The following is a 23,166-nucleotide window of genomic DNA, read 5'->3' as shown; positions in this document are numbered from 1 at the left end:
TTATTTATTCTTGGTAGTTAAATAAAAAACTCACCATCAAAAACAAAATGTATATTTAATAAAATTTGGAATTAATTATGTGCTTGATTCAAAAAATAATATATACATATATATACGTATATATTCACAATACATAAGTATTATAAAAACTATTTGGTAAACTATACAATAAAAAAAAATAGAACTATGTTTTTTAAATTTAATATGAAAAAAATCCAATCTCAAAAAAATTGAAACTATATAGGATGTTTTAATAAGTAGTTTAAGAAATGTTTCAAATCTCAACTTTTTAGTGGTTTACAATTCTCATTATTGAAATATGTGGAAAAAGAAAAAATAACTACCTACCTATATTATTTATACCATAATATTGTTTAGAAATTAAAATTAATGTTTAATATTTAAGCAATTGATTACAAAATGCAGTATATACCTAATGGACAATACAATATAAATACAAAATAAATTATCAATCTTTTTATATAAACAATCAGTAATTCATTAAAAAAATATCTTTAAATAATTTAATCTTATATATTTTATTATACTTGTACACAATCAAAATAAAAACAAAATTTGGTTAATTTTTTAAGGACATTTTTGCAGTTAAAATGCATTTTTTCAATATTTGACAGTTTTTGGGGCCTTAAGATCTGAGCCCATGTTATACTTAAACCAACGTAGGTTGTAACGGACGTTTGATTTCAATCCATGACAATAACTAGGCCACTACGTCTAGTATATGTGTGCGGCAATATTTTTTTTTTGTTTTTGCTACGACCAAATAGTATTTTAGTGAGTAATTTCCACGATTTATATTAATCTGATAAAAATGGTACTTTTTTATTTTGCATATTTTTCACATAATATATTAAGTTTAATAGGTATACATATTTTTGTATAATTAATATAATTGTATTTATTTTATGTAAACCACTAATTAAATTGATCTAAGTATATATCTTAGTTTTTAATCAAACATAAATTTTATTTTTTTATATCCTACGGCAGCAGTTACCAAACTTTTACAACCATGGCATCCTTAAAAATAGTTTGTGATTCGCCGAATCCCTATGTTATTCTAACTCAACTCCAATTGTTCTAAAAAAAAGGGGGGAACCAATATTCTACAAAATGTTTTAACAATGCAGTTAACGGTTATTCTTTATTAAAATAGGTTTTAAAAAAATCAATTTTCTATATCAAAATGTTAATAATACTTTTTACAAATATAATATAAAATAATTTTTTCAATAATCACATACATCTGACGGAACCTTTGATATTAATTAATACACTTTGGGAAACGCTGTCCTGTAGTACAATATGCGATAAAAGAGTGAATTTTGACGGAAAAAGATAAGTACGATTAATTAAAGTATCTATGTAGATAAAAATTTAAAAATATAAAATCCAATATAAGATACTTCGGATCATGAACATAATATTATAATAACTCCGGATGCACGTATAATTTATCGGATTATAGTGTATTAGACACAATCTATAATTATTGTTACTAAAATAATAATTAATGCATGTGAAAAATAAATAAATACATTTTTAATTTTTAATCTTTATTATAGTATATTAAAACAACCAGCCAAATTCATTAATGTATTTAAATAAATAAATATTATGTTTAAGTATATTAAGTTAAAATGCATTTTTTCGCATATTTTACAACTTTTTATTGCATACAAATCATAGCCTTGGTGATAACAAATAACAATAACCAGGATAACCGTATTGAGTAGACAAGTAAAACAAAATTAATACATTTAATGTAATCAAAATAGATTAAAAATATATCGTCGGTGAAACAAAAGTAAGCCCAAAATTCACTTTTTTCAGGAGACACATAAACGTGTTTATAAACCAATGTAGGGAAATAAATTTTATTCGACCACCTTGAAGGCGTCAAAGTTGGCTTCCATACACTCGATATCGAGTCATTTTATATTATAAAATATTATGTACAGATAACTACTGCAAGGTATTTATAATTTGGCGGTACAAGGTTAAGCGAACCATTTGAAATCGTTAAAGAAAAATGTGAAGACAGTGATTAACGATGCGAATACCTGCAAGACGTTTATTTGAATTGCGATAGTTCCTATTATATGATAAACCTATATATATGTACTACAGCATTATCCTAGGTAGGTCTCTATTATTCTCAGATTTGCACGTGGAACGAAAAAAAAAATAGCAACCGCTAACATTATTCTGTACGAAAATTTTTACAAAGTGTGGGTCAAGTCTCTCTTTATACACACACACACACACACACACACACACACACACACACACACACACACGTATATATATATATATATTGCCTTCACATATTTCTATAACAATTTAAAATGGTCCGTTTAATGTTATACAGCCAAATTATTAATACCTCGTAGTAGTTATATGTACATAATATTTTACAATAAAAGAATATTAAATATTAAGATATAATATATTTGAGTCTGTGATATCAATTTTGGAACGAACAAAAAAAAATTGCAACCGCTAAATTTATTCTATACGAAAAGTCTGTGGGTCAAGTCTCTCTTTATACACACATACACACACACACACACACACACACGTATATATATTATATTACGTAATTAACATATTATATTGTACGCAATAACAAAATAATTATAATTAGGCAAAAATTAAATAAACAAATGTACAGCTATAATATTATTATTTGTGTGTGGTATGTGCCGATCAGTCGTGAGTAGGTGTCAATATATGGGCTAACGATCATTGTAATTTGTAACCGTGGCGTTGGGACTATTAAAAATTATAGCGATAACTAATGTGTGTTTACAATAAATAAGCTAATAAATAAACATGCGTACGTATATATGTATATACGTACATGTTAATATTTAATATTCTTCTTTAATAAAATAGTTTGTATAGATAACTACTACAAGGTATTAATTATTTGGCAGTATAATGTTAAACTGATCACTTGAAATCGTTATAGAAACATGTGAAGGCAATATATACATGCATACAATATATATATATGTGTATATTATACATGTAGAGAGAGACAGGCCTAACCCACGCTGTGTAAGAAATTGTATAGAATAATGTTATGGAATGCTATGTTTCTTTTTTAACTCTGAGAATAATAGAGACTACACAGGATGCTGTACGTATATGTATAATGTATATTATATAAAAGGGACTATCTCAATTCAAAGAAACGTCTTGTAGGTCTTCATCGTTAACAACTATCTTCACATGTTTCTATAACGATTTAAAATGGTCAGTAAAATCTTGTGCTGCCAAATTATTAATATACCTTGCAGTATAGTTTGATTAAGAACATAATATTTCATAATATAATATTATATATTAATATGTATATATACGTATGCATATATATGGATTATATATATTATATAGGTATGCCGTATAGAGCAGGGTTGCCAAAGATTTTTTGGTCATGATCTAACTTTTTTGTTTTGAATAACTATGATTTTTAAGAAACATAATATAAGGTAGGTATTAAGGTGCATGGCCCTAAAATCAAATTTTTACATGATCGTTTTTGAAATTCTCCGCGATCGACCGTTTGACCACCCCTGGTATTGTTTATACATATTATACCTACTGTGTCGATAATGATAATGACAGAAATATTATTATTTTAAATAAGTACCTACCGACAATAAAAATAAATAAAATAAAAAACAATAATGTTCTAAGATTCTTGGCACAGTGTTTGATCACGTATTATAATTTTCAAAACGGTGTCTCATCGCCTTTTGCTAGACAAACTTATGAACTGTCAAAGTGAACACTATTATATTTGTCGACGGGTAGTCATCGCCGACGACCAGGGCAATGTTTATTATGTCGACTAGCTGAAAACCGCTGCGTTTAATTTAATTGAGTAGATTATTATAATTTTTAGCGATTTGGATTTTTCGTACTATCTACTATTCCGTGTGTTGGTTAGTTAGTAAATTTGTGTTGATTTATCTCGATGATATTGTAACTGGCCACGTACCTATGAGCAACCGTGAATGGATGGTGTGAGGCGTAAATAAATGGTAGAAATATTTCAAAAGACAGAGCGGCTTTTTCACACAAATCTAAAGGAAAATCTACTATCGTATGACTGACCGCTGTTTATGGCTAAAAGAACACGCTCGTGTTCATGAATTCCTGGTACCTACTCATACACAATTTTTCTTTATCCTACAACCGCAACTCCTCACAAATAACTGACTACCGTCGTCGTATATGGCTAAAAGAACACGCTCGTGTTCATGAATTCCTGGTACTCACACACACTTTTTATTCAACAATGGCGACTTCGCACAAATGATTCCATATAACCCGAAAATGAAACTACACACCGATATGATCACGTCGTATACTTTTGTTGAAGCGTGCTATTCAAACTACGATAAGTACACATTTTTCGTTTAGAGGATACAAAGTGTGTCAGTGAACACATTATTTTAGCCCCTGCAACACACGGAGTATTAGGTAGTACACTATTTGGTCGTAGCAAAAACAAAGTAAAAATGTTGCCGCACACAAATACTAGCCCTAGTTATCACACATGGATTGGAATCGAAGGTCCGTCACAACCTGCGTTGGTTTAAGTATAACATGGGCTCAGATCTTAAGGCCCCAAAACCTGTAAAAATATTGGAAAAATTAATTTTAACTGCAATAATGTCCTTAAAAATTACCCAAATTTTGTTTTCGTATATTCTATTTTAATTGTATAAAAGTTTAATAAAATATATAAGATTCAATTATTAAAAAATATTTTTTTGATGAATTACTGATTGTTTATATAAAAAGATTGATCATATATATTGTATTGGCCATTAGGTATATACTGCATTTTGTAATCAATTGCTTAAATATTAAACATTAATTTTAATTTCTAAACAATATTATGGTATAAATAATATAGGTAGGTAGTTATTTTTTCTTTTTCCACATATTTCAATAATGAGAATTGTAAACCACTAAAAAGTTGAGATTTGAAACATTTCTTAAGCTACTTATTAAAACATCCTAAATAGTTTCAATTTTTTGAGATTGGATTTTTTTCATATTAAATTTAAAAAACATAGTTCTATTTTTTTTATTGTATAGTTTACCAAATAGTTTTTATAATACTTATGTATTGTGAATATATACGTATATATATGTATATATTATTTTTTGAATCAAGCACATAATTAATTCCAAATTTTATTAAATATACATTTTGCTTTTGATGGTGAGTTTTTTATTTAACTACCAAGAATAAATAAAATTTGTTCAAGATTAAATTAAATACCTAAATTTTTAAATAATTAAATGAGTTGGTAAGTTAAGATTATTTAAGTTGGAATTTTAGTATAATATATTAAACAATTAAGTATAAATTAATATAATGTTTATACATACATAAGGCATAAGGTACTATAATGTATGGGTTGTTTAACAACATATATAGGTTATATGCTTTTATAAGCTTACAACAAGAATATAATAATATATATATGTATTAAGTTTTTGCACACCAACATATACAAATGTTATCTAACATTAATTAACATATAATTATAATGTTTTTTATTTATATAATATGCAAAATATGACATTGTGTAAGTCAGTAAGGGAGAACATTTTAAATAATTTTGCAAGTTAAATGCATTGCATAGCAGACAAACACATTAAAGTACCTACACAACATAGCTTAAGTTTTTCTTAGATTGAATATATGTATAATAAGTTAGAAACATTTAACTAATAACTAGTACTTAATTATTAAAAGTGCAATATACATTTAATAGTTTCCAAAATGTTAACTACAATATTTATGTATTGCTATTATTTATAAATATATGAATATATTATTTTTTAAAAGAGCAAACAAAAAATTCCATAAGCTATTAAATGTACATTCTATTTATCAATGATGAGCTTTTTCTTGGTAATATACAATATGTGTATGATCAATAGTATAATAAATAGCTACCATGAATAATAAGTAGGTATGTTAAATTTTTTAAGAGTAAATTTAATATTTAAATATTTAAAAATAATTAAAAGAGATGGTGGCTTCAGATAATTTTAAGTTGGTGTTCGAGTATAATTTCTTATAGCTTGTATAAGTAAAATACATATTATTATTATATTAAATATTTAAGTACAACTTTACAAGATTGATATGTATTAAATGTATATATATATTTAAATCATAAAGAAATTATTCATAATTAATCCTGAACAAAAGATTGATCATTGTTTTTGTATTTATATTGGCATTAGGTATATACAACAATTTTTAATCAATCGCTTAAATATGAAACATTAATTTTAATTTCTAAACAATATTATGATATAAATAATATAGCAGTGGCGGACCTAGGATTTTGTTGAAGGGGTGATCAATATTTTTTACATTAGTACATATTTTTATAAAAACATTTATATTTGTATAATAGTATTTTATTATATATTATTATATGGCCATGGACCTGGCCTCCTCTTTAAATCTGAAACAGTAATACAGGTAATTTTTATATGTTTTCCCAGATATTTCAGTTATGAGAGTTGTAAACCTTCATAAAAATTGGGATTTAAAACATTTTATAAGCTACTTATTAAAACACCCTAAATAGTTTCAATTTTTTGTGGTTGAATTTTTTCATATTAAATATAAATTTTGTTATCGATGGTGAGTATTTTGATTAGCTACCGGGAATAAATAAAATTTGTTCAAGGATAAATTAAATACTTAAATATTTAAATAATTAAATGAGTTGATAGGTCGAGGTAATTCTAGTTGTAATTTTAGTATAATATAATAAATACTAAAGTGTAAGTTAATATATGTAGGTAATAGGTATATAGTATACATACGGTAATTTAATATCTTGATAATATACAATATGTGATCAATAGTATATTAAATAGCTACCATGAATATTAAGTATGTTAAATTTGTTTAAGAGTAAATTTAATATTTAAAGGTAATATTAGAGATGTTTGAGTATAATTTCTTATAGCTTAAAGTATAATACTTATAATACATTAATACATATTATTATTATATTAAATATTTAAGTACAATTCTACAAGATGTATATATATTTAAATCATAAAGAAATTATTCATACTAAATCAATGATGAATTGAATATTTAATGAATTGTGGTTTCCCTATGTATATTATATATATATTAGAAAATATAATTATATTTTTACACATACTTCAACTATCTGGTTTGCATATAATTCATTAGCTCTTGATACTTACTCCGTTGATGGAATTTCTAAAATAGAAAATTTAATTTAAATTTCAAATACATGTATGTAATATATTTTAATTAGATTTAATAATTATATTCATTTTATTACACCACATCCACACAACTTCATAATTTAATATCATCATATAACTTATTAATTTATTTCAAATAATTGTAGTTTGTACCTATGAACATTATTGTTATAACCAAAATTACAACATTAACTTTCATAGGAATTTACTCTAATCAAATTACATTACAATGTATAACATATTATTAATCTAACCTAGCATTAGAAGTTAGAACGGAACAATGAGTCCAAAGATCAATACTATAAGAAGAACCTCCATTTTCATATGATGGCCAGTCTGTTTTTATCAAACAGCTACCAGCCTGTCCATACAGCTATCACACTGGTTTTGTTCTAACAGTAACAACTTAACCTAAATGATTGATCTTATTTATTTGAAATATTGCAAATTACATATTTACTACAGTTTTAACTCATTTCATATACTTATATTAAATTCTTGTCTTGATTCTATTTTTTCATCAGATCATCGACACTAAAAAGGTTAGAAGTTATATTGATATGCATTAACACTTCAACAGTAATAGGATTATCATTATTCAAAGTTGAATAAAACACATAGACTCAAGTGTGTCAACAAATAACTTAAAGTAGTTATAGATCTGTATTCACAATCCAGAACAAATTGTAATAATATTTAGGCCTTAATAAACAAAAATGAATAAGTTAAAGAACATCGACACTCTCAGCCCCTTCATTTATGTTTATAGATACCTTACTTTACTCACCTTAAGTTCATATATAATAACAAGGTAAAGTTTCATTAATAAGAAAACTTATACGCTTATTTTTGATTCATTACATTATCTAAAGATTTTAGATTTATATTTTATATATTAATTTATAGTAGTATAGTTCCAAACTGTATTTAAAAGCAAACACTTCTAAGTATTACAAAACAAACTATATTATAAACACAAATAATTTATAAATTTATACTTCATTTTTGTACCAAATAAATAAAATAATTAGAATACTTGAAATAAATGTTTATACATATAAATATAAATGTATCAACAGGGAAAATAATATGATTCATATGAAATATGTACGTTTTTTTGTGTGGTTTGGTCTTCTTTTTTTTAATTTGTCTTGATCCATTATAATTTGAAGGATAATTTTTTTTTTAATGATAAATACAAAATATCAGTCAAAATTGTTTGTATGGTTTGGGTTCAAATTAAAAAAAACTGCTAATAAACCTATGTAGTATTTGATAAATATTTATTTATTTATTTTACACTGAATAAAAACTAGATAATTAGGTAAACATTAAACTTTTCAAAAATCAAAATAAACAATAGTAAATAGTATAATAGGTACTGATAAAAGTAAAAACCAAAATTAAGCAACATCATTGACAATTAGATTATAATGTTAATAGAACAGCTTTGTAAGCTCTAGTCTCTACCTATCTAGTATAAAATTATAAAGGTAACCACAATATTTATTAAATTATTCCAATTGTGTCTGAGCTGTTTATTTTTTTAGTTTATTCTGTGATATAAACAATACTGCACACTATAATAGTTAATAGTTCAGTTAAGTTTCAGTGTTGTAAATAATTGTAATTGTGTAGACTTCGTTTTTGACACTATATAAAATTGATAGTAGATTGTACGGAGGTATACTCTGTATGTATATATGGTATATAAATATAAGCAATACATAATTTTGACTGGCAAATGGCGATAATATAAGTTCATTAAATAAAATTTCGAATTATTTAGAAATACATTTGTATGTGTGTGTGGACAATACGTATCTATAAAAATATACCTACAAATTACAATATATTTAACAACACGTAATATGATAATAAACGTGTTTATTTATTTTGTATCAAATATGTATCATGTAATGTGACAAAATTCCTGAAAAAATACACAATAATTCAGTATTACAAACAAAAAATCATATTCAAATAACTGCTAAAAATGATTATGATATTAAGTAGAGTTTAATAAAGTTTCATATTGATATATTGGTTATATAAAAATAATTTTGTCTTAAAGAAGAGTAATATTTTGAAACTAATAAAAAATATTATTTTATTTTTACGAAAGCCGTAACATAAGACTTTTCTTTTTATAATATAAAGTTTATACTTAATATGTCCTTATAAGACTTTGCTAAAGCTAAAAAATCCTATTATAGGTATATTATAAAAACTGCAAAAATATACAATATCAATTATGTATCATAATTTATATGTAATATATTATAGATACATAATATTGTCACTATACTAAACGTATAAAAGAAACTTTATTTAATGAAATTGAATTGTAGATTTATTCATTAAAGTAATAATAATTATTATTCTCTAGAGTCTATAGGACAGCCACCAAGCAGTGTATTTAACGTAAATATTTATATACCTATTATATATTTTGGAAGTCAATTTAATATAGTGATACCTAATCTGATAACTGATAATGATAATAATGGGTAAATATTAATTAAAGGCTTGCAATAAAAATAAGCAAAATAAAAACAATTATATTCTAAAATTCTTACGACTATACTGATCGTTCATTACAATTTTCAAAATGTTATTTCATTGCCATTTGCCTATCAAAACCATTAACTGTCAGAGTGAACATTATATTTGTCGACGGTTAGTTGTCACTGTGTTAGATGTCAACTGTTGCATTGAACATGTTAAAAATCAGTGAGTATATTATTATAATTATTAGCGATTTGGATGTTTTGTACTACATGGAATAGTAATTCCATGGGTTAGGTAAAGGATAAATACATCAAAGTTACTAGAGGCCAATTTTTTAAAAAAATGTTATTCCAAATATACATTTTAATTAGCATTTATTTTGTATTAATGAATAAATTGTCATTCCCCTGTGAGGTGTTAAAAGTTCTAGTTTCATCATCAATTTTACACTTTTTTGCAGACATTAATAAACACTACAATAACACAAAAGTAATTAACTAAACGACAGCACAACACAAATAAACAAATAAGTGAAACAGCTATGGTTAAAAGCTCTACATCTACATCATACATACGTGCAGTATGTAGTATACTATATTACGACATTTAAACATTTAACAATGTTCAATGCCAGATAATAATCATTATATCGATAAGGTAGATTATACACATATATTATATAATATAAATAAATGGTAAAAATATTTCAAACTGTATTTTAATTGTTTTGTTAGTTTCTGAAATATGATATTCTATTGTTATAGTTGATTTTAAGCCTTCAGTACAATGCTCTTATGGTATTAACATACTCTGATACAAATGACACCTGGTATTTTCCTAACTCGGTTTGTTTAGTTTCTTTCTTATTATTATTCTATATTTCTAGGACTAAGATTTTTAATACCTCCGTGTAATGTATTTGGTATAGGACATCGGAGCATGTAGCAATATTGTGTTATACTATTAGACCCATCAACTACAGCCGTAACGGTACATATTCTGTTAAATGTGTACTAATTTTATCACTAAGGTTTTGCTCTAAATAAATAAGTGACAGTAAAATTGAGTAAACAATAAGGAACTAGACTGTATATAATTTAATAACACTTCTAAGATATATATGATCAGCAATTCAATTAACTGTACAGACGATATTACAAATTAATCATATTTTATTTTAGATGGTAAAGAGATACAGCTGGATAATTCTAGGACAATCCCAATAGTATCAAAGCTGAAATCGAAGAGATAACACATCTAGTAGCAACAATCGACAAGTACAAAAGCCATAAAGCAATCAAACATTTTCATTATGTTAATTTTCTAATGCTAAAAAATATTATTTTATGTCATAGTGTAAATACTCAATTTAAATTATTTAGACGTTTATGTATCATTTTATTTTATCTCAAAATTTTTAAACTGTCACTATTAGATTCAAAATTTCATTAATATAAAAATAATATTATCACTATACATAATATGTATATTTAAGATTTTGTTAAAAAAAAAAAAACACCTTATTTCATATCATAATTTTATTATATGTGAAAACTGAAAAGCACAATTTCAATTTTTATTTTACACAAAAAATTATTCACTGTTTCAAAATTCTTGGAGAATTAAAAAAGATGTAGTATAATATGACATTCTTATATTTTTATCTAAATCAAAAAATACATAATTGAAATTTTTGTATATGCATCTATAGTACTATAATTGTGCAAAATTTTAGAAAGCGCAGTTTTCCAATTACAATTATTTTGTTATAAACAATTTGTAAAATGTTAAATTTTTGTAATTAAGATATGAAATATTAATATTATGTTTCTTTGTCTGCCTCGAGGTCTCCCATTATAAATACATATGTAGCATCCTTGGGCCATTTTTTTTGCGTCTCATGGTCATATATACTACCTTTATTTGTCAACACACTCGATAGACCTCCACATTGTTTTACATCAAAACTGTTTGCTCTTCCAGAGCTGAGTGCCATCCGAATTGCCATAATCCCATGGTGTTCGTATTTCTCAGTGACAAACACCTGTAGACATCACAAATTAAGACAGAGATAGAGTTAAATGAACAAATTTTAACTAAAAATGTAATATATAAATCTAAGTAGAGGTACACAGTATACTCACAGCACATCTATAGGCTGGTGTACTAGTATTGGATGCTGGTGGATATTCATATAGCGACATATACTTTAGACCTTTGTCAATCTCATTCTTATTGGTCGGTTGACTTTTTGACATACACTCGTAAATGGAAGCGTCCCTATCTGAGAGAACATAAGAACAAATAATAGAGCATATAGAATGTGTTTTAAGTTTTATTAATTAGTGATGTTTAAAGTTCATATATTGTGGGCATGTAGTGCGCGTTACGGTATATACCTACAAAAAATGTAATATTATTGAAAATTTTAAGGGAAAGCAGCTTATCGAATCCGCGAGCGCACACTACTTTCCCTCACTATAATTATCACAATAATGATTCGTTATACGTACTACACGTGTTATCGCAATATATGGGTTCAAAGATTGGATTCTGCCACAAATGAAACAACGGCGATTCGCTAAGATACCAGTTGTGTTCCACGGAGGCACATCCGGACGACTGTACCCCATTATGTATCATAACAGCACTATATTTTTTCTGGTAGATCATTCGAGGACAATATAGACCCCTTAGTCTCAACTTATCTGCAACACACATGTAGACAAATACCACATTATCATATAAATGAATAATACTGTTAGTATACTCTTGATATTGTTTATTTCACGAGCATATACCCACTAATTTGGTGAAACAACGTTATGACCTATATCCTATATCGTCCTGTTGTGTATTTAAGGAATACGGGGAAATAGATTTCGCCTCGTTATTTTATTTTTTCACTAATATAGGTAAAATGTTGATATCTACATTTTGTTGTGATATAAGATATAACTACAGAAATACTAAATTACCTAAATTATCAAAAATAGTTCTCTTAATTGTAATATTGAAAATTTGAATGCCTATCATCCTTGTACTACATACTTTTTAATATGATTCGAACATCATACTATTATTAATATATTTATATTTATATTATATATCTATTCACCCTAATATACACACACGGACGTTGGACACACAAAATAATTTACGATTACACACTCATAAATATACATATGAAAAGGCAATCAATTTTTTTAGACCTTTAATTATATAGAACACACATTAAGATTATTTAGATACATAAAAACAATATTTAAAGATTGCAAACATAAAATTGTATAAAATAATTCTTTAGAATTAATTATCTAGTCTAACAAATAACCACTGAATACTTTTTTATTTTATTAGTATACTATAATGTTATTATTTCTATCATAAAGATTGAAAGAACTAAAATTATGAAATACTAAATTAATAATTACGATCTCAGTGCTAATAATGGTTTATGAAATTAAAAGAATATTAATAAAAATATAATAAACAAGGTAATGTTAATAAATAAAAACAATGAAAAATAATAAAATTACATTACCAGCGTTAAAATAATTATCGCAAAATTAAATTATATAAAATTTATAAATTATTATAAATTATATAATATATATGTACTTACCACTTAGGTCAATTTTATTTATAGCTCCGTTGTTCAAGGTTTCAACCCAGGAAGAGAATGTGATTCCTACTAAAATTAATATTCTTAGTATAAACTCCATCGTGTTGTAGAACGATCAAGAAAAATAATCGTTGTAAATAATGAGAAAAAAAAATGATTTTAAACGAAGTAAATGACGGTTAAAAGGAACGCAGGAGTACACCGAACAAATAGTGAAGTATGAATGAAACGAATGAATTTTGCTATTAGGTATCGCACTGATGGCTCGCTGCGCTCTGCATGCCGTCTTAGAATGGCGACAGCTACCTGTGTGGAGGTGGTCATAAACATAGTCTGTGTAAAAGGCATTGTCGTGTGTATATAGTGTATATAGTTATATATATATATATATATAGTTATACATACATATATATATATATAATATATATATATATATATATATTTATATATGTACGATACATTTATACATTATACATCGACATCAACAAAGGTATATCATCAGTGCTCACTAACGAGCCAAATTAATTATTACGAATTACGATTATTTTTATTATTATTGTTACGAAGAAACAATAAATAATTATTCTTCGTAGCTTACACATACAAACAAACAAATAAACAATCACTATGAACAGTACAAACATATAGATAATAAATTAAAAATGAGCTAATGGTCCCTAAAATATAATTAAATACCTATTTTGATTGGTTTATCAAATTTTAGTGAATCAATTTTATTTTATTCATAAAATGATAAAACAAAATAGCACTTAAATGTAACTAATAATTCATTCAATACTTGGTCATTTTAGATACAATGCGGAAACTAGTAGAAATATTGTTGACTGTTTATTATTTAAATAAAATTACAATAAAATATTATTTTTTATAAATAATAATAATAATTGTACTTATTATATTATATAAAGTAGGTAAATACTCACATACATACTCAATGATAGCCTTTTAATGTCATTCATAAAATATCTATAATAATGTAGGTAATTGGTTGGGATGAAGATAATTTAACAAGTTTTGAAGATGATTGGATGTTTTTAAACCATCCTTTAATGGTAGATACCTGAATAAATATATTTAAATTTATTATTTAATTTATATTATATTTATTCAGATATTAAATGTGTGATCATAAATTCTATCTGGTAGGATACACTATTAGCATTGATTATATACTAGTGTATAATTACTATATATTACGTATAGAAAGTAATTAGAAAGTAATAGTAGCGTATTTTCTTAAGTTTTCTGGGGGGGGGGGTCCACAGTTTATTCGTAATTAAGTAATTTATATAAACTATGATAACTATATACCTATTGGCTATTGCCTTTATCACACATTATAAATAGCCGTAACTTGGATATTGTCGTCAGAGTACACACAATACCAATATCTATGCTTATTAATGAACTATACTGCAGGAATATGTATAGGTTTTTTTTCCTCTGGGGGGGGGTCCAGTACCCCTGGACTACCTCCGTAAATACGCCACTGGAAAGTAATATACATTATTTCGTCTTACATAATTCTGTTTTTGTTATTTAATATAATAGGTATTGTAACACATCATTTAGATTTTAAAAATTATAATGAAAACATGATCATAACTATAGTAATATACTAACTTCTATAAATTTAAGTAATATATATATATATATATATATGTGTGAACCTACGTATAGGCATATACATATTAATATTTAATATTCTTCTTTTATAAAATATTATGTACAGACAACTACTACGTGGTATAAACTATTTGGCAATACAATGTTAAACTGACCATTTTAAATCGTTATAGAAACATGTGAAGGCAATATATATATACATACAATATAATATATATACCATATAGTATATATATATATATACATACAATATAATATATATATATATTGTATATATAGAGAGAGACCTGACCCACGCTTTGTAAGATTTTTCGTAGAATAATGTTATGGGTTGCTATTTTTTTTTTTTCGTTTCACGTCCAACTCTGAGAATAATAGAGACTATACAGATTAATGCTGAACATATTATAAAAGAGACTGTCTCTATTCAAAGACACGTCTTGCTGTTCAGCGTTAACTGCCTTCACATGTTACTATAACGATTTCAAAATGGTCAGTAAAATCTTGTACTGCCAAATTATTAATACAGTATAGTTATCTGTACATAATAATTAATATTTTATAACAGAAGAATATTAAATATTAATACGTATACTGTGTGTCCCAACTCCCAAGAAACAGGGTACACTTTATCACCTATTAGTCATTACTGACGCGGCCGTGTCGATTCGTTCACTCGTCGATAAAAAATAATATAAAAAGGGTGGCGATTTTCGGCCATAAAAATAAAGAGCAACGAATTTAATAAAATACACCTAAAAGATATCTATTGTTGTAGACATATCAGTAAGTTGTAAACTTACTTCGTCCAACAATTGGATAACAATATGGTATACTAATATAGTTATATATTATATTATGAGTGGATCTGAATATTATGATGTGCTTTAAGTACTATAAGGACTTCCTGACATGAAATAATAAATAATGAATGAAAAAAAAAACAAATAAAAAATTACCTTAATTATTATTTTTAAGCACAAAATGATTTGACAGAATAGTATTATGTCTATACACGTATAGATTTGAATCTCAACTTTATCACTATTATAATTTACATTAAAAGAAATTTGAAGACAGTGATTAACGATGCGAATACCTGCAAGACGTTTATTTGAATTGAGACAGTTCCTTTTATATGATAAACCTATATATATGTACTGCAGCATTATCCTAGGTAGGTCTCTATTATTCTCAGATTTGCACGTGGAACGAAAAAAAAAATAGCAACCTCTAACATTATTTTATACGAAAATTTTTACAAAGCGTGGGTCAAGTCTCTCTTTATACACACACGCGCGCGCGCGCACACACACACACACACACACACACACACACACACACACACACACACACACACACACACACACACACGTATATATATATTGCCTTCACATATTTCTATAACAATTTAAAATGGTCCGTTTAACGTTATACGGCCAAATTATTAATACCTCGTAGTAGTTATCTGTACATAATATTTTACAATAAAAGAATATTAAATATTAAGATATAATATATTTGAGTCTGTGATATCAATTTTGTATGTTATTTATTATAAGAATACTACCACCTCCCCTATTTTTTTATTGTTTTCATTCTGCTGTAATCTTTTATTTTTTATTTAAATTTTGATCTTTTACATTAATGTTGGTCTCAACTTCAGTTCGCTAGTTTTATTAGTCCTTATTACCTATTGTTAAATTGTGTCTTTACTATTTATGTCAGACCATATGCTAATAACGACAGTGAGATTGTTCGGACTGGTTCTATAGAAAAAAACTTAACATTACAAAAATTATAAAAAATTTAAAAATATAAAATCCAATATAAGATACTTCGGATCATGAACATAATATAATAACTCCGGATGCACGTATAATTTATCGGGTTATAGGTAGTGTATTAGACACAATCTATAATTGTTATTACTAAAATAATAGGTAATTAATGCATGTGAAAAATAAATAAATACATTTTTAATTTTTAATCTTTATTATAGTATATTAAAACAACCAGCCAAATTCATTAATGTATTTAAATAAATAAATATTATGTTTAAGTATATTAAGTTAAAATGCATTTTTTCGCATATTTTACAACTTTTTATTGCATACAAATCATAGCCTTGGTGATAACAAATAACAATAACCAGGATAACCGTATTGAGTAGACAAGTAAAACAAAATTAATACATTTCATGTAATCAAAATAGATTAAAAATATATCGTCGTTGAAACAAAAGTAAGCCCGAAATTCACTTTTTTCAGGAGACACATAAACGTGTTTATAAACCAATGTACAATAGGTAATTTGTTTTCGATTCATCACAGTACCTACATTATATCGTTGTATTTTTTTTCTATATAAATGTCTTCGACCGCGGGTCTATCGCCGAGTAGCCAGGTCCGGGTGGTCCGGACCGATACTACCTATAGCCTATAGCAGTGGTGGATTAAGGGGAGGGAGGTGCTTGGGAGCTGAGCAACCACCGTTCTGCGTTTTTTTATTAAAAATTACTAATAATTCACCGAGTGGCAAATTTTTGGTACGGGCTACCAGAACGTGCTCCCCGCACCGTAAAGTAGCTCACACCGGTCATATAGTGAAATTAGACATTTTACTAAATGCCTAGGCATGGATAATCGAAGAATTTGATAACTATGCAACTCACGACTATCCGACTATTTGTCGTTTAGCTAAATGTTTTTTCAAGTTATAGTCAAATAATATAATTGAAAAATTTTGTATTATTTTCAAAATTTAACAAAATTTTCTAATAATAATTGAATGTACACATACACGACAAATGATTTTGAACTTTTCCTACTTTTTTTAGTGAATGATTTATTTTCTAGACACCCGATTACCATTTGCGACCGGATTTCCAGTGAAATAAATTTTATTTGACCACCTGGAAGGCGTCAAAGTTGGTTTCCATACACCCGATATCGAGTCATCTTATATTATAAAATATTATGTACAGATAACTACTGCGAGGTATTAATAATTTGGCGGTACAAGGTTAAGCGAACCATTTGAAATCGTTAAAGAAAAATGTGAAGACAGTGACTAACACTGCAAATACCTGCAAGACGTTTATTTGAATTGAGACAGTCCCTTTTATATGATATACATATATGTACCACAGCATTATCCGGGCTAGGTCTCTATTATTCTCAGATTTACACGTGAAACGAAAAAAAAAATATAACATTATTCTATACGAAAATTCTTACAAAGCGTGGGTCAAGTCTCACACACACACACACACACACACACACACACACACGTATATATATATTGCCTTCACATATTTCTATAACAATTTAAAATGGTCCGTTTAACGTTATACGGCCAAATTATTAATACCTCGTAGTAGTTATCTGTACATAATATTTTACAATATAAGAATATTAAATATAAAGATATATATTTGAGTCTATAATATCAATTTTGAGTTATTTATTATAAGTACAGTACCATCTCCCCCTTTTTTTTATTGTTTTCATTCTGCTGTAATCTTTTATTTTTAATTTTAATTTTAATCTTATACATTAATGTTGGCCTCAACTTTAATAATACCGACAGTGAGATTGTTCGGACTGGTTATATAGAAAAAACTTAAATAATAATAATCATATTATTATACAGACGACTTATGAAACCGAGTCTTTACGTAATTAACATATTATATTGTACGCAATAACAAAATAATTATAATTAGGCAAAAATTAAATAAACAAATGTACAGCTATAATATTATTATTTGTGTGTGGTATGTGCCGATCAGTCGTGAGTAGGTGTCAATATACGGGCTAACGATCATTGTAATTTGTAACCGTGGCGTTGGGACTATTAAAAATTATAGCGATAACTAATGTGTGTTTACAATAAATAAGCTAATAAATAAACATGCGTACGTATATATGTATATACGTACATGTTAATATTTAATATTCTTCTTTAATAAAATAGTTTGTATAGATAACTACTACAAGGTATTAATTATTTGGCCGTATAATGTTAAACTGATCATTTGAAATCGTTCTAGAAACATGTGAAGGCAATATATACATGCATACAATATATATATATATATATATGTGTGTGTGTGTATTATACATGTAGAGAGAGACAGGCCTAACCCACGCTTTGTAAGAAATTGTGTAGAATAATGTTATGGAATGCTATGTTTCTTTTTTGTTTATTTCACGTCCAACTCTGAGAATAATAGAGACTACACAGGATGCTGTACGTATATGTATAATGTATATTATATAAAAGGGACTATCTCAATTCAAAGAAACGTCTTGTAGGTGTTCATCGTTAACAACTATCTTCACATGTTTCTATAACGATTTAAAATGGTCAGTAAAATCTTGTGCTGCCAAATTATTAATACCTTGCAGTATAGTTAAGTTTAAGAACATAATATTTCATAATATAATATTATATATTAATATGTATGGAACGAAAAAAAAAATAGCAACCGCTAACATTATTCTATATGAAAATTTTTACAAAGCGTGGGTCAAGTCTCTCTTTATACACACACACACACACACACACACACACACACACACACACACACACACACACACACACACACACACACACACACACACACACACACACACACACACACATACACACACACACACAATATATATACGTATGCATATATTATATGGATTATATATATTATATAGGTATGCCGTATAGAGCAGGGTTGCCAAAGATTTTTTGGTCATGATCTAATTTTTTTTGTTTTGAATAACTATGATTTTTAAGAAACATAATATAAGGTATTAAGGTGCATGGCCCTAAAATCAAATTTTTACATGATCGTTTTTGAAGTTCTCCGAGATCGACGTTTGACCACCCCTGGTATTGTTTATACATATTATACTGTGTAGATAATGATAATGACAAAAATATTATTATTTTAAATTAGTACCTACCGACAATAAAAATAAATAAAATAAAAAACAATAATGTTCTAAGATTCTTGGCACAGTGTTTGATCACGTATTATAATTTTCAAAACGGTGTCTCATCGCCTTTTGCTAGACAAACTTATGAACTGTGAAAGTGAACACTATTATATTTGTCGACGGGTAGTCATCGCCGACGACCAGGACAATGTTTATTATGTCGACTAGCTGAAAACCGCTGCGTTTAATTTAATTGAGTAGATTATTATAATTTTTAGCGATTTGGATTTTTCGTACTACCTATCTACTATTCCGTGTGTTGGTTAGTAAATTTGTGTTAATTTATCTCGATGATATTGTAACTGGCCACGTACCTATGATCAACCGTGAATGGATGGTGTGTGGCATAAATAAATGGTAGAAATATTTCAAAAGGCAGAGCGACTTTTTCACACAAATCTAAAGGAAAATCTACTATCATATGACTGACCGCCGTTTATGGCTAAAAGAACACGCTCGTGTTCATGAATTCCTGGTACCTACTCAATACTCATACACAATTTTTCTTTATTCTACAACCGCAACTCCGCACAAATAACTGACTACCGCCGTCATATATGGCTAAAAGAACACGCTCATGTTCATGAATTCCTGGTACTCACACACACTTTTTATTCAACAATGGCGACTCCGCACAAATGATTCCACATCACCCGAAAATGAAACGACACACCGATATGGCCACGTCCACGGTCTTTCATACAGGGCAGCTGGTCTGGATTAGTGTTCACTTAATGGTTATTTGTCAAAAAGACTTGTAATGCTATCTAGGGGAGTGTTTTGAAATCGCGAACTACCATTTCTAAATTGTAGATAACAGCACTATGCTTAATACTCAACAAATACAATATATTCATAGCTATAAAAAAAATAAATATTATAATATTTAAAAATATATATATATATTTAGCTATCATCATATTAATATCTCTGATACTCATCAATATATATATTTATATCACTGTAGGTTTTAATGGTGGTATTTTTTTTTGGTTCTCGACTCATGACTGAAGAGTTTAGTGTTCTGATCACTATGCCATCCATTTTCTTTACAGGCCTAAGAACATCAGTAGAAGTGCTTGATTCTCAAAAAGTGTCTAATCAAGTAAGAACTGAGTGAAAACTAGGGTTTCCAACTGTTCAGTTTTCGCCCAGACAGTCAATTTTGTGAGTTTTTGGAAACAGAAAGTGGTCATATACTAATAAAGGTGGCAAAAAGCGAGAAAAAATACAACTTTAAAATAGCAAAGTAGCACTTAATTAATATACATTAACTTAATTTATTATATTATATTTATTATTTATTTGATTAAAATACATGTTTTATATACTTTCATTTATTTATTGTTCTATCAGTAGTATAGTAATAAATTAATAAAAAAATTAATTATTCATAATAATAAATATTTATATTATTTATTTTCATAAATTATAACAACTAAAGCACTAAAAGAAAAAAATAAGATTTTCAGTTAGATGTGTCCAGTATTTTTTTAAATTAGGTAACAAAGTTGGTAACCCTAGAGAAAACCAATTGTTCAGGAAAAAAAATATTTTTCTTATTTATTATATATTTCAGCATCCAGATGATCTAGAAATAAGTTCACAAGCTTCTCCTTTGTATGATCATGTATTTGAATTATTATACCTCAATATAAACTCGTGGTCATGTCGGACATTTTTGTTGAAACATGATATTCAAACTACGATAAGTATCCGTTTGTCGTTTCATATATGCATTCTATCAATATATTTAATACGGTATGGCAGTAAACACAAGGTATCATATCGGTAATATAATATAATAGATACTTATAATATAATATAATCAGCTAATCACTGATGTACTTGTATTTCAATTATTAAATATATAGTATTTTGTAATTACTTATACTTTTTTTATAGATCATAAATTTCATATTTTTACAAAATTTCCAATTTTTTATTGCATACAAATCTTATCCCTGATTATAATATAATATGGCATAATATTAGCATAGTTTCTTTATAATACATTAATAAATAGTTAATGCCATGATATTTTGATTATGAATATTATTAGGTCTTAAATTTTTTTTGAAACTTTGTAGACAATGCTTTCTTAACTGAAAATGTGTTTTAATAAACATAGAATCAAAATAACTAAAATAAACTTTGCATTTTTGGTTTTTTTTACTTTTTATGTCATTTTTAAATATTTTCATTCAATTCTGCTGAAGATTTGGCAAAATTCAAATTTGGTCCAATCACTTCAGTGGATGAGGTGAGAAATTTTTCAAAATATAAATAACCTAACCTGTACAAAAATCGTCGTTCATTTTGATAAACAATGTTTAATAATTGTACGATGCAATAATAGTTTTGAATTTGTTATTTTAATTGGTAATATTTAATTTATAAGTTTTTATTAATTTTAAATCATTATTTGTATTTTTTTTACATTTTTAGTTTATATTTGAATATACATATTTCCATTATTTTAAATGTATAAAAAACATATATCACTGGTGTAGAGTTAGGTAAAAACTAATTTTCATGTATATTATGATTTACGAGACACTTCTATCACCAAACTGTGCTCTGTGTTCCCACATAATTGTGATTACTCTATAAATAAATGAATTTTTAGTGTCGCCGTGCCGAGTTCTTAATCTTTATTTAATGTATTTACAAATTTCGATTTATTGGAATTAAAGTAACCTAACACATTCGAGTACTTAGGCGTATTTGTAATTTTATATAAAAATTCCCCCCTCCCGATTTTTTTCCTGCGTCCCTGTCAATCATGTTCAACCTAACCTAACCTATTCTATGTTATGCGCTATTGGAAATCTTAAAATTTCTAATGTATGATTACCATTTTAATGACATTCAAAAACATTATGGATATAAACTGAAAATTGTGCTCATGTACACAGATACAGTCAAATAAATTAAAACTAACATTATTTTCTTATTATTTTAGATTCAATGGTATATTAATATGTTCAGACTAATGATTTTTATAATAACTTAGTAAATAATTTAAACTTACTTGACCATATGTATAATTTAGAATTACTAAAAGAC

General features: G+C 26.6%; 1 protein-coding gene and 1 long non-coding RNA gene across 2 annotated transcripts; one reads left to right on the top strand and one right to left on the bottom strand.

Moving 5' to 3' along the window:
- Positions 1 to 9,838: 9,838 nt before the first annotated feature.
- LOC126552017 (uncharacterized) lies at positions 9,839 to 11,332 on the top strand. The gene is made up of 3 exons (XR_007605873.1): positions 9,839 to 10,050; positions 10,289 to 10,485; positions 11,010 to 11,332. It is a non-coding gene; the product is annotated as an uncharacterized LOC126552017 (long non-coding RNA).
- A 122-nt stretch (positions 11,333 to 11,454) lies between these two features.
- Positions 11,455 to 13,725, bottom strand: LOC114124277 (uncharacterized). The gene is made up of 4 exons (XM_050206434.1): positions 13,454 to 13,725; positions 12,342 to 12,536; positions 11,973 to 12,112; positions 11,455 to 11,872 (listed from the first exon to the last, which is right to left on the bottom strand). Exons 1-4 carry the CDS (start codon positions 13,551 to 13,553, stop codon positions 11,651 to 11,653), a joined length of 657 nt encoding a protein of 218 aa, XP_050062391.1. The 5' UTR covers positions 13,554 to 13,725; the 3' UTR covers positions 11,455 to 11,650.
- Between the last annotated feature and the right edge of the window lie 9,441 nt (positions 13,726 to 23,166).

This window comes from Aphis gossypii, chromosome X, assembly GCF_020184175.1.
Source record: "Aphis gossypii isolate Hap1 chromosome X, ASM2018417v2, whole genome shotgun sequence".
NCBI classification, from domain to species: domain Eukaryota; kingdom Metazoa; phylum Arthropoda; class Insecta; order Hemiptera; family Aphididae; genus Aphis; species Aphis gossypii.
Note: the sequence above shows the minus strand (reverse complement) of the source record. Positions and strands in the feature narration are given on the sequence as shown.

Excerpts from the sequence above, each read along its gene's own strand:
- LOC114124277 (XM_050206434.1), bottom strand. The coding sequence starts at position 13,553 with ATGGAGTTTATACTAAGAATATTAATTTTAGTAGGAATCACATTCTCT. Across the intron at positions 12,113-12,341 it reads ATATTGCGATAACACGTGTA|ATAGGGACGCTTCCATTTAC; the intron begins GTACGTATAACG and ends ATGTTCTCTCAG. Across the intron at positions 11,873-11,972 it reads CACCAGCCTATAGATGTGCT|GTGTTTGTCACTGAGAAATA; the intron begins GTGAGTATACTG and ends TGATGTCTACAG.